This window comes from Echinococcus granulosus (assembly GCF_000524195.1).
Source record: "Echinococcus granulosus chromosome Unknown EG_S00001, whole genome shotgun sequence".
Taxonomy (NCBI): Eukaryota; Metazoa; Platyhelminthes; class Cestoda; order Cyclophyllidea; family Taeniidae; genus Echinococcus; species Echinococcus granulosus.
This window is the reverse complement of record NW_020170381.1, coordinates 3,537,037-3,551,113: the sequence shown is the minus strand read 5'-3', so window position 1 is coordinate 3,551,113 and position 14,077 is coordinate 3,537,037. Positions and strand designations below refer to the sequence as shown.

The 14,077-nt window shown below is 38.2% G+C and overlaps 1 protein-coding gene across 1 annotated transcript; it reads right to left on the bottom strand. All coding sequences in view use genetic code 11, as the record gives it.

Annotated features, from left to right (window-relative positions):
* Nucleotides 1-10,115: 10,115 nt before the first annotated feature.
* On the bottom strand, nucleotides 10,116-12,297 carry EGR_00385 (hypothetical protein; the record flags this gene model as incomplete). Its single annotated transcript, XM_024489634.1, has 3 exons — nucleotides 10,116-10,124; nucleotides 10,204-10,494; nucleotides 12,247-12,297. The coding sequence occupies 3 exons, from the start codon at nucleotides 12,295-12,297 to the stop codon at nucleotides 10,116-10,118; spliced, it is 351 nt and encodes a 116-aa protein (XP_024356312.1).
* Nucleotides 12,298-14,077: the final 1,780 nt, after the last annotated feature.

The window sequence follows — 14,077 nt, the reverse complement described above, 5'->3', positions numbered from 1 at the left end:
CAGAAGTATACCTACAAGATAGTCAACCATTGACACTTGTGAAAGAGTAAGGTGTTTTAGATGGGATACAAGGCAAGTGACTTTTAACATTGCGATGGCTTAAGATGGAAGTACTAAAGTAAAACTAACACTATGGGTACAAATGTAACAATGGGAAGAAATAGACTACTACTGCTATTCGATTCAGAGATCAGATGACTTTCTAGAAAGCATAGTACATTTAATGCGATCCAGAGTGAGCTTCCGGTCATATCGGGTGTTTTACAATGGGAAAGCTTTGTTCTTGTTAGGAGTACCCACCTCCTCGCTATGGCAGCAAACTACTTGAATGATCTGCACAGGAAGGGAACAAGCCTCACTTTGGTGGGAGAATACGTCTACTGGAAGTAACTCCCTTTCCAAAATTAGGACCACTTAGGCCTGAAGGATATGCGCCTATTTGTGCAGTGGGTCCAAGCACTTGTGCGCCTACTTCAACCCTCTTGAAAGATCTCTTCAGCCCATTGAGAGTAAGCACAATTGCAAAATTTAACGGCAAAGTGATTTTGAACAAACGACTCATTACGATTCATGTTCTCGAAATAGTTTTGGCAATAAAGTCTCCCAAGTATTCTAGCTTTCACAGGATTAGTTATCTCAGCTTATATCGAAGACGATATTCTACTTACCTGTAAAGTTAGTGATAATTTTAACCCCAAACAGTTCATAAGAGTTTGTTTAAAGGGCATTTACGGATTAAAAAGGAAACCTTTTAGGGGACACAATGAGAAATTGTGGATGATTAACAGACAGCTATCTTAAAGGGCTACTAGTTAAAAGTTTAGGATAAACTCTAGTCTCTGCTTGGAGCGAGAGCAGATGGTTTCGCGAGTACAAACCGTACGCAAAAACCCAACAAAAGTTCCATTTTCGCTTAAAACTTTTATGATTAGGAAGCTGCTAACCACAAAGTTTGATGTTTGGTGACACTTTTGATTTTGCTGGAAAAGATGCATATAAGGAATTTCTCTGAGTACGGTAATGTCACTCAAAAAGTGGAAGGAAAACTAAACCCCATTTAGTAGTTAGATATCAAAAGCATCTAAAACTTGGTTATTTCTCTCCAAAAAAGTACTTCACTATCGAAACAAGCACTAAAGTGTCATTTTTATACAGAAACAACTCTAAAATACGGATAGCTGCAATGCGATGCATTTATCATTTAACAGACGAAGGTGCTTATTCTAACCGTAAAACTTCTATTCTCGGCACATGCCAATGTTTTTTATTACTGTCGTAGTAGGTAATAAAGTAGCAATATCTTCATTGAGACGAGATCCTTTAATCAATTGTTTTATTTATTAGGCATAGAACATGAGCTTAGCTACTAGAGAATCGTCTAATTCATATGCCGAACAAAATAAGTTCGCTGTTACTCTGATTTACGCATCAGCACACACGCAGAGTCAACGAATCCCAGGAGAAATACATCCCTAATCCAGAGCACTCTGAGGTTACTGAAGTGAAACATATGGTCTCCTTGTCGCCGTTAAAACGAGAAGTCGATGCAGATGGAGATAGTCCCATCGCAGCAGCTATACTGAAGCTCTTCGTGGGTGTCTGCATTCACGCTTAAAAAGATTCCATTTTAATTTGCTTTTTCCAACCTCTTCAAACACGACTGCCTATCCTTGCTCACGGACAGTTAGCATTTAATAGAAGCTTACTATCGTCTACCGTGCCCCATCCCTGTTGATTTTACAATTGGACGCCTCCGCGATCCACTTTTACAGGTTGAATAATCATGCTTGAGCTCCAGCACTTTACTCATTCGAGACTTTTCTTCGTTAATCAAATGCCTTTATTATTATTTGGTCTCATAGTACGTGTAAGTTGGGAATGCGTTAACACTTTTTGAAAGTCTGCTATTTTAAATGACCGCAAATTAGTAAAATCCTTTACTTTCCCATCAGCAGACAGAAAAGGGTCATCCCTAAAATCGACGAAAAAGACTTTTTAGTTAAGTCATAGATTAAACCGCAATTCAAATTCTTGCATTTACATGCTCAAGGATGTCAAATTATCAGCCACTATCAGCAGAACCAAAAATAATTTTCACATAATTGTTTGCATAAACCCAAATATTTAATGCTTCAGTTTACAACTCCTTAAATTCACACATTTTCTGTCCAATTTTGTATGCTCCTTTTCGCGTGCAATTTGCCGCTTTACTGTAATCTAATTCACGATATCTCGACGGAGGGTGCACGCAACTGCGATTAGCCTCAAGGCGATTGCAATAAAACCCACCAGGTGAAAAACACCAAATCTCAAGCCGGCGATGTAAAAAAAGACAGAGCCCATCGTTCAGTAAACAAGCTTTTCAATGTTTGGACTTCAAACAGCCTTTCTTGCGATAGGATTATTTGTGCATCGACTTAATTTGTTCTCTGACTTAAACAAAACACTGCTCTCCATTTACAATGTCTCACTTATGAGTCGGATTTCTAAGCTTAGCAAAATTTATTTACGTCTAGCGCAATTTCAAGCCCTACTTCTTCAGTTCCCTCTTTCGACATTCTTGTTTGACTTGTCCGGACTGATTTTTTGTAACTCACTGATTAAAACTTAAGTCAACAATCCAGTTTAGGAAAGAGACTTTAGGTCTTCGAAATTTCAAACCTCTACATGATGAGACTCACTCGTAAGTAAACAAGATCGAGATCTTATAATGTTAGGATAGAACCTATACATTTCGAAGACGGATAAACAGCTACTAATAGTTATCCTACAATTATCCAATATGGTTGAAATCATCTAAAACACTAGTGGTTTGCATTGAAACGGCCTACAAAATTATTAATCCTATCCGTAACAAGGAGTAAAACGGATGTGTAAAAGTACGAAACGTTTCCAGCGCAAACGTAGAGTCAGCGTCCGACGGGATGGTCATTGGAGCCAAAACTTTGGCCTGTACTGCTCAATGCACGATGACAACCGACAATAGCACACATTCACTTAAGTCGGGTCCGTTTATATCTTAAGCAAGTACATCCTTCCGACAGTTGTGGCATTTGTGCACTCACACATGCCATAGCCTCAATTAACCAACTATGCAATCAAAAATCAACACCACTTTGCAAACGTCTTTGAATTATCAAATGCCTGAATAGTTTTAAATCAAATGGGTCTCTTCTGTGCCCTCTAAGTGCCGTCCTGATGCTCCATGACCCCTTAGGGCGAAGCATAGCAAACACTTGCAAGATAAAGGGAAAAGTGGAGCCAAACACGGTAATTAGGAGGAATGCAAAACCAAAGTGTACCACGCAAAACTCCTTCCTCGGGCCTATTGTTGAGGGTACTAAAGCAATTCCCTTTGAACTGAATTGACAAAGCTCTTGAGTCGCATAATTACCCTAGACAGGGGTGGAGTTATTTCCCAAAAAAATGGTAAATGAGAAGAAAATAGGGAATTCTTTTCACAATCTACCGTTATTGTGGACAAATTCCTAAGTAGTTCAGCCAGAATAAATACTTGAATTAGTTAGTTAACAATGTTAGCATTAAAACCGTTGACATTTTTCCCGGGGTAGTTAAAATTACTCGCCCAGTAGGAAGCATTGGTGCACGGCATAAAGATAATTTATTAAATAACCCCCGATCTCTCAAATGTATTCCACCAACAAACCATGTTTCGAAATAATTTCCTAGTTGCTTTTAAGCAACTTTGACTTCAGATTCGATGGTGACTTTAGTGTCATCGGATGCTAAGTGTATGCAACAAAATTCCCACCCAATGTCTGTAACTGGAAGAAAATATTTTAATCTGATGAATTCGAAACACCAATCTAACCTTTCCTACTCCTCTCATTATATCAAAAGTATCTACTATACTTACGAGTTAGAATTTGCTTGAGACCAAACTACAAAGTACAGTATAGACGTGGCTATTTACCAGCCATCGAAACGCCTAAATTTTACTATTTTCCACCTTAATGACCGGTTTAAGTTTAGAGAAACTCCCGCATATACCGTAAAATTCATACCGTCAAAGAGCTGCTCCACGGATTGGGTTTAACATACGCACGTGATTGAACTCATATAACCCAAAAAGTGGATATAAAATCCAGATTTTAACATTTTATGCCCCACCTCTACTACAGCTACTACCACCACCATCAAAACCACCTTTAGCCTTGCGCTTCCTGCTCCAGAGACCTTGTCCTCCAGCCAATGGCGGCACTTGCACGCACACACGCACGTCCACGCGCGGAAGAACGAGTAAAAGCATGCGACCCCTGGAGCTAAATTTAGCCCATAACCTTTGACAACTGCGTTCTCTTGCTACTCCTACTCCTGCTTCTCGTTCCACACTCAGAAAGAACGTGCATTTCACTTTCTCCGCTCGTCATGCACCAGGTAGCACTGCCTCTGGATGGTGGACCTTTAGGCCCCCAAATTATGGTAGATCCCAGTCAGCGGACCACATCGGGCCCACTCCTACGCATACGCACACAACCCTGGCTACTGTGAAATGACTCAGAAGAAACCAGTATACTTCAAAACACAGAAATAAACAACGTGGCCTCATTTTTCTCCTGTTACTAGGACGTGATTTGTGTAGGCAAATGGCAAACATTTGAATACCGGCACTTGGTTAACGGCAGGGCAGTTTGATTTTGGCCTTGCCAAATACGCTTGCGAAACCAAAAAATAAGCTAAAAATAGAGTTTTGAATGACAAAATTATTTGGTTCGTTTGTGCAACCTTTGGGAAAAAATAAAACTTGGAAGCCATCAACCTTATTGGTGTCGTAACTCAATCCATAAAGCAAGTGAAACGAACACAGCAGTCAGAGTTGGAGCACAAATGTTTCTCATCTGTTGTTATACTTTTGAGGCAAAATAGTTTAGGAAGTTACTTCAAATATTTGCTCGAGGTTCTCAGGATTTCAAACTTGTTTGATGCATGCCAACAGGTGCGCCTTTCATAAAATCTAACGCGTAAAATGTATTAGCAGTTTGGTTTAGGCGAATCGTTAACTTTAGTTCCAAACACATCAAAGCGAGTTGCCATTCCGAGTTTTTTGCACTAGCGCCACCGAACCGAAGTCGGCAACTCCCTTTCAAAACAGTCATTGAGCTTATTCCCAATTGAGTTGTGTCAGCTCTAAGGCATTAATTTATAATAAATTGCGACCGAAATTCACGACGAAAAACGATATTTCAGAAGGACTAGATCAAATGTGACACTTGTGTACCAATTCTTCCATCACATTTCAATTGACCACAAAATAAAAATGACTTAATCATGGTTAAATAGAATTCAATTGTCTACTTGCCACATATTTCAAACAGAACGGTACATTAAGTAAAATACACACTAAAAACAGCATAAATTAAAATAAAATCCTCCGTTCAGCTCCTTTTTCATCATTGCCTTCATGATAAAGCGCTTGTTTCATCGGCTATTGGCACAAAACCGAATTTGGATAAAGAATTGGAAATTTGAAAATCGGCCTAAACAGCCTACTCGTTTAGCAAACATTTCTCTTGTTCGACTTTACGACAAAAAGTATTCGACAAATCGCAAGCAACCGTACCTGTTTTTTCTACTGCTCTAACTGAGAAATTGTCTTAAGTGCGACTTTCATCGCAGCTAAAGCTTAGCATTCTTCACCCAAACTAGCGGCTCTGTTTCTGTCTAAATAGGATTTCTCCATATCGCTTATTCCTTGAAAAAGAATACTAATGTCCTATGAGAGGCAAAAATGTTTCCGAAACTGATGCTCGATGGAAAAAGACAAGAAACTTGTCCACCTGTTAAAAGGCACACCTAGACTTAAAAAGTGTCGCCTCTTGACCATGGAAGATCTTGTCTAGAATGGTGCAATAACAAATGCGTCCCTGAAGTCCCGAATATTTCAATGAACACTGTTTTTTACATCACTGTTAATGGAGTGCCCAGACATCGTTTAAGTGATCACATTACTGTGAGGGTCTTTAATCGCTTCTGTACCCTCTTGAATTTCCTCTTTGCCATAATTTAATTTAATTTCAGCAGCCGTTCTGTGAACTCACAGTTGTAAGTTCAAAACTACTTGTACGTAAGCCAAATGTGAAATCAAGCCTCAAAGCTCTTTTCATTGGTCACATGATCGGAAATTCTAGCGTGTACTCTACTTTAATGGTATAATAAACGTCTGTCTGGACCATTTATGGCAACTGAACAGGCACAAAATCAAACTGTTATTTGCTTAAAGGCCACGCCATTTTATGAGTGGCGTATGGTAAGGTGCTAAAAGATTACGAATGAAGTCCATTTTTTAATGACAGTAGTAATAGGACAGCACCTCAAATAGTTGAGAGTCACATCCACAGAGATCGTTTCTTCAAAGCTGTAAATACAAGAGACCACCACAGATTTATTCTATCGGTGCTATTGGCAATACTTTGGTAAAAAGGCAGCTGAATAATTATTGTGATAAATTTAACGTGGAGCATTTATTTGTGAATGAGCATCACTGTGAATGTTTATGCTTCCAACGACTTTATTGGAGCTTTTTTCAACTGAAATTTGCTTTTCTGCTTGTAATTTTGAGGAACCTGAACGATTTGTGTTAATCAGCGCGTTTAGTTGCAATCCAAATACCAACACTAGGATCGCGTGTACTATTGCGCTTGTTAAGCATAATGCAAGAGGTCGCTGTTTTATCCATGCAATTGTACACACAACGATGCATTGGGATGCTTTCACTACTCCTTTTGAACAAATGCAAACCCTATTAGGAGAAGAGGCCCCAAGGTTATAGTCACTTCAAGGTTGTTATGATGTCAAGAGGCAAAGTAGATCAGTGTGCGTGAATTCTGTCCTGAGGCGAGGTTTACTTTCACCCTCCTAGTAACTACAGATGGATCCTTTCACACACTTTGTTATTTCGACAGTCTGTAACGTTCTGAGGCTTTCCGAAAGTGAATTACGGTATACATTTTAGGTCTCTGATGACTGATGGTGGGAATACGTCTACTAGAGAAAAGATATATGCCATCGTTTAAATAACCTTTACGGTTTCGACGGATTTTTTGAGAGGGTGGCTCCATTTTCACATCTAGCAGGGATAGGCTGGGTAGATGAATAGGCTAACAATACACTCAAAGCGCTGATATCCAAGCAATTGAGAAGTTCCTCGAAGCAGTGTTTTCCCCAAGGCGAAATAAATGCTTAAAATGTGTGCATTGATAGCAGAAACAACAGAAAATAACGATAAAAAACTATCAAGCGTCTAAATAAAATTGATGCATTTGTCTCTGGGTCGCTTCAAAGTGATGCTCGTTATTGTCTCAAGAGATAAAAAAATACTCTTGACTGGCAGAAAATTCATGACATGCTTCCAAGAACACCCTTTTTAGGAGTGTAAAACTGAGCAGAAGGTAGTGAAAGTTGTTTGCTTTTAAAATCACTTAGCCTTTTGCATACAGCAGAGTATACCTACTAATTCCCTGAATAATTTGCCAAATTAGGCCGCTTAGCTAACCATGGCCCCGTCACATCAAAACCTTACGTAGAGTGGTACAGGCAAAACTGTTTGAAATACCTCCAAAAGGTGCCCCAAGCTTCATTCTCCGAAGGGTGACACTGTTTTAGATCTATCCACCGTGAATCTCTTTTCTAAGAATTCGGGAGTGGCTAGTGCAACATTCATCTATTTAGCTAAATATTATAAGGCTAGCCCTTTGAAACTGGAAAAGAGCTTAAGCATTGGCTTAAAATATGCAACCCGCTTTGTTCTGGCATTAACAGCGGCTAAAATTGTAAAATTGAGCTCAATCATAAAAGCGTGCAAAATGGTGTAAAATTAACTACTGAAATTTTCTTACCCAATCAAAATATCTGCTTTTATTTTAAACAAGAGAACCTATAAAGTGGTCCTACTTTCAAAAAAATGTGGTGAAGCCATTTATACTAGCAGAACTGGGAGCCGCATGAACTCAGCGGGTGCGCCAGTGTTTCTACGACTAGCGATGTACATACGTGATAGCCTGCATATTCCACCTTCTCCTACGCCATTTTTAAAAATCCAGTAGAATTCTTAAGAGGGATCAGTGATTTTGCGGGTAAGAACAATCTTATTTCCACGCATGTTTGATGACAGGCGCGGTTAGTTCGTGAGTGTTTTCCCTACTACACCATCATCGTTGTGATGGCTGACTCGGGAGGTTGATAAAGGGGACGACGCTCAAAAGAAGAGAGTGCATAATACTTTGATTGTTTGTTCAACTCTTCAGTTTAGTTTTACGGAAATTAAAGACTTTGATTCTGTACTTCCGTGCCAGTAGCAACTCTGTACGACAACAATGCACATTCTTTCCTACTATTATTGCCTACTTTCGGCTTTAGGAAAGACTTGGGGTGCTACAGTTAGCATACTTAAGATGAAATTTAAACAAAGTTAACTTTGCTAGTTGCATTTGTTAAAATTAAGTCATTTAAAGCAAAATGTTTTCTAAAAGATACTTTGAAATGCATTAAGGGAGGCAGGAAGTACATGGCTAGAGCAATCAACTACGATGCAACAACGTCGTAAAAGTTGAAGTTGTTTGTGTGTTTTTTTATAAAACCCGTAGTTTATTGTTCTTGAATAAAAGTCTACGCGATGTGGAAGGAACCAATACAGTTGAGATTTTCATATTGCCAATTCTAGATAATCATTTCTGAGATATTTCGGGTGCAGAAAAAATAGTCATATCTTCGGAGTAAACATAATGAACGTGATGGCGAACATCATAAACTAAGGCAATAATTATGAAGGAAAACAATTACTTTCAATTAAAAGTTGAATACTGGCTTTTAAAAGCGGTTTTATAACTACAGAAGCCGGTACACCCGTTTTTTCCTGGATATCGCTTTGTGGGAAACGAAAGCTGAGGGATCCACATACCAAATACTGAGAGGTTTACCCATGATAGATCCACTGTATATTTGCCGTTGCTCATTAAATCGACTAAACGAATTTAATTTTTACATCTAGTTGCATTTTAAAGTTATTCTGCAAAAGGAGTTTTATTAGTATGAAGTGTAAGAGGATTTCGATACACCCCTGACGTTTCACACAACGATCAAAAGATTGAATTCCATAAAACTCATGATTAATTTGTGATAGTCGACTATCAACGTTTGGTGAGGAAAAATGTGATTGGGAAATAAATATTGCAATCTCTCTCATTCATTGTTGCCATTCTCAGACAGCAAGAAGCTACCTATTTTCTTGTTCGCTCATCCCCTTGGGGCGGAATCCACATCGAGCATTCCTTATTAATGATTAAAAATATAAGCACAGTGCTTTGTACAAAAACAGAAAGCCTAAGGCTAAAATAAGATCATTTTGGTGAGTTGTTGAGCATCTTAAAGAATTAGCGAAAAAAAATGAAGATACCAAACGCAAAATCGTAAGCACCTAAACGAAATTTAATCATGAAATGGATGTGTTTTGTTAAAAAAAATTAGAAGGTTGAATTTTTTTATTGTAAAGCTCCCTACACCGACAATACTTTTCTCTGCTTTCCCCTCTTGGATTAAAACGAAGGAATGAGAATCAGTGTGCTTACATTTTGAAGCATTGCTCAACTCATGTAACTGACGTATTTTAGGTGGCAATGTCACACTGAAATCGAGGTCACTTCATTTGCATCTACCAAGTCTTACTCCACTAAGGGTTCTAGACTAACGACTTCAGATGATGAAGCTTCTAAGAACACAGATGTTTGAGCTGCGATGCTTAAAAGTGAGGCGCCCTTACGTATTATTCACTAGAAAGTCAACTTTCTGCAGCAGAATTGGCCTATTTGGTCACCACCTTGAAGAGAAGCCGTAATCACCCCTTATAAGGTAAAAACGTCTTCATTAACTAGTTTTACAATTAGACCACTTGGGCTTGTACTCACTACTCTGTTTTTGAGTCGCACATTGTGCATTTATCTATAAGGTCAAGGAGAAAGTACTTATTTTGTTTTTGGGAAAAAAACTAATTTTGCATCTGTAATAGGTTTATTTCAGTAAGTGTTTTGGTTAAATCCATAACGATTTTACAGCGAAAACTGAGGATTCTGGTAAGATAATGGCCATATTTATGGTGGAACTTAAAAAACCTGTAAGTAAAATATCAAGATAGCTAGCCAAACTAAATGACCACTTCCCATTTCATCTGTGTTTGAAACTGTGACCTACCTCTTGTCCACAGGAGGTTGCGAGCGGAGGAGTTAATATTGGGTACCTGGAGACATGAAGAGCACGAAGCTGGTGATCTACTGCCCGGAGGTGCTCCAGCACTTCGTCTAGACGCAGCACTCGAGGTGGCTGTGAGGGCAGAGGTGATGCGGCCCCTGACCCGCAAGACAAACGCTCTGGGGATCGAGAAGAAGTCTCCTTGGAGCTGTGCCCTTCAAAAGAATCAGAGAGGCTGTCCTGCGTCTCTATCGTCGCTCTTCGGCCTATCGCGGCCAACGAGGCGTGTTGCATCTAAACCAAACCTTAAGAAGAAATCGATGAGAGGAAAACACACAAAGGATATAGATTTTAGAATTTAATTTAAACGAATTTTGTGCCAACTCAAGCACAAGGTTGGCAGTGAAAATTTACGCAGTCAAGGTGTTCCGTTATGAGGGGAAATAGTAATAATAATAACTAGCATAAATATCAAAAGCAATTTTATTAAAGTCAAACTAAGCTCATCTGATATCAAATATCAGAAGCTTCTTAAATAGAGTATTTTCAATGACGAATATTTTTTCTTGTTTTCTTAATAACATCATTAAAAAAATAAGTTAATACCCCACAAAAAATAATAAGTTTTGCTGTTGCTGATGACGATTCTGGAAAATGCACTTAGAAGGCTTAAAGCGGTCCAAACTTTTAGGTACAGAAAAGTCCTTTACCACAGATCCATTGTTTTACCACATTTCTCCCTATGACAGAAACACTACTTAAAGTTCATTTTAACCAATATCAATAAAAATTCATCTAAACAAAGCTGCAGGGAATTTTGGGAGCAATGACAAATACTTTTACATTGAATAATAACAGTGTATTTTTGAGTGTGTAGCAGGAAACCCTTTAACCTTTACATCATAAAGGGAAAGATGCATTTATTCGTCGATGATTAATGTGGATTTGCAGTATGGTTGTGCGGAAGATTCTTATACAAATGAAACTTATAAAAGACAGAGTAGGTTTAAAAAGAAACAGTATAAAATAACACTATAAAATGGAATTTCACTGTAAATCAGTGACTTTAAAGTCAAACCAGCAGGACCAACATCAATTCAATTTTATCAAAAGATCACTTAACTAGCTTTACGAGTAAACTAAAGGGACAAAAAACCGAAAAAATTAAAAAGCAGTCTGTATCAGCTACAGCCAAAAATGGTACTCTACGGCGATAAATTACACAGCAACTTACTTAAGACACTTAAAAACATGTATCTAGACCATACTTTAAACAAATGGCAAAAAGGAAAAATACTTGTCCCACAAATATTTACCCATACATCAATAATTAATAAAAATGCAAAATTCGGAAGCAAGATTGGAGTCTAAATGTGGCTTTAACGTCATCTTGTCTTTTAAAGTTAACAAAAACAATGTCAAAAACGTCCTACCACTAAAAGCAAAGTTTTTAATTGATGAATACAAAGTTGCATTTAAATGAATAACATTGCAATGACCTAAAAAGTTTAGCTTAGATAAAGCAAAAGGACAAAACATATAGCGCTTAGTGCCAAATTTAATTATATAGATCGGAACAATCAACGCGATTTTTATTTAAGCCTTTGACAAGCTGGTTAATTGGTATGTGTGTCCAAAAAAAACCCAAAGTTGTTCCAGTGCTAGCAAACAGTATGTTAGGTCATTAAAACACAGTGCGCTTAAAACAACAAACAGGTCTAAGCCTAACATACTTTAGTCTCACAGACAGACCCTAAGGAGTCTGGCAAACTTGTCCAATTTCGTATTAGTGCCACAATTGACAAATAAAATCGATTGATTCAAACAACTGCAAGGTTGCAAAACCTTTTACCTTTTTTAGAAGGAATACCCTGTTGTGCTAAAAAATCATTAAAACCTGATAAAAACACAATTTAAATAGTGTATGTTTTGGGATCTAATGTTAGAAGTTTGCGTATTACCAAAGTGGGCTGAATTATGAAGATCTAACAAAACAGGGACCCTAAAATAAAGTCAAAGAAGCGGCCGCTAAATTTGTTCCAAAACCAGGCCGCTGGCACAAATTTCGGTCAATTTTAATGGTGCCAGTATCCCCATAGCTTAGAAAACACAAAACATTTATTAGGTGTAATTACTAAGTTTCTAAGGAATCTTTCGGACGTTTTGTCTAATTTCAATAATTGGAATTAGCATGGAAGTTTCTCGCATATCTTCAACTTTAACAGCTATTAAAATAACGCATCGGTGTCATTTTCACTAAGTTTGACCGCCATAAAAGTCTTTCGTGAATTTTTTCTCCCTACGACACTGCTGTTTGGTTTCTTCACCTATTTGGTGCGTGAGCAACTGTGCATCGTATGTGTTGTAAGTAAATTGAAAGCTTACACCCTTTGGCATCTACTGTACCCAGTCGACGTGCTTTTAGTTATCTAGGTCTATAAATCAAATCCATTTAGTTTTGATGATAGCAGCAAGTTCGTGGTGCAGTGCCACCTGAATGTCCCATCAGGTTGCACTGTGATACCTGTTTCACATCCTAACGTGCCAAATGGGAAAGCTCTTATCCCATTATGTCAACTATCAAGTGCTTAAGTGGGACTATGCTGACCTTTGCTCTTTGCGTATTTGAAAAGTGTGATTCGGTTGCTTATTTTGCGCCTATGTTTATCCACTCTATATCTCTTGTTCAAATTACGCCACGAGTTTCTTGCATGGATCCTCATTTGCACTTCATCTTTAAACTCAAATTATGTACATTTTACAGCACGGAGAGTTAGAACCCCTAGCTTGGGTTAAAAAACCAAGGTAGCTTGTTTTGCTAAGCAGGTCTTGAGGCTTTTTTTTTAATCTGATAGGTTTTAGGCTTGAAGTCATATTTTTTTACAAAACCTTGGCTATAATTTTTCGTTTTTGTATAACTTTAGGCTTTGGGACTTCTCAGACATGGAGGGGAGCTCCGGTTCTTCTGATCCCGCCATTTCTTCCAGGTAATTTTTTGCATCTCTTTGATTATTGTCTCCCAGTGTCACTGCAAAACTTGATACTATCAGCGAAATTGAGGCCTGTGCAAGGCAGCTTGATACTGAGGTAACGTTGTTGCTGACCAATTTGCAGTCAGGTCTTCAGAGGGTGCGTTTTCATATGTTACGGATTAAGCAAAGCCTATTTATCGACGTTAGGATTTTTCATGTGTAAATTTACGCTTCGACTGCACTTATATCACTCCTTTATTCGTTCTTATGATGGTAAAATGGGATACTTACGTTTGGTACGAAGCGACCTTCTCGGGCTTCATGTTATTTTCTGAAGTAGCTACTTTAGTTCCCTAGAAGACTGACAAATTTTCTGCTTCAACTTGACATCAATACGCTTACAACGATATTGGTTGACAATTCCTTGTGAATATCTCTAAGTTGTTTTATGGTGATCTTAATGCAAAATCGAAACTTGCTAAAACTATATTTATAACTGATTTCCTTGATGGGTTAAGATTCCTACACTAAACCGTCTTTTTAAATGTGATATTTTGCCACATTAAATCTATTTATGACTTCATTATCCACATATTTCCAGATATCCACTTTGACTGCCGGCTGTCTCGATCTTTATAGCTCTCTTGTCCTACAAACCTGTGATGAAATGGATGCCAACATTAAGGCAAGCGAATGTGACACAACATTATTTTTCAACTTCCCGGTTTTAATAAGAAATAAGAATTATCTGAAGAACCTACGTAAACCTAGCTTATCGGATTTTCGGTGGTACAAGTACTTTTTCACTTCCTATCGAAGGGAAATACCCAACGACTTGCTCATTCGCACTACATATTCGTGTTTTTCCCATTAAGGATCCCGTGCATAATGCTCTTGTCGGCATT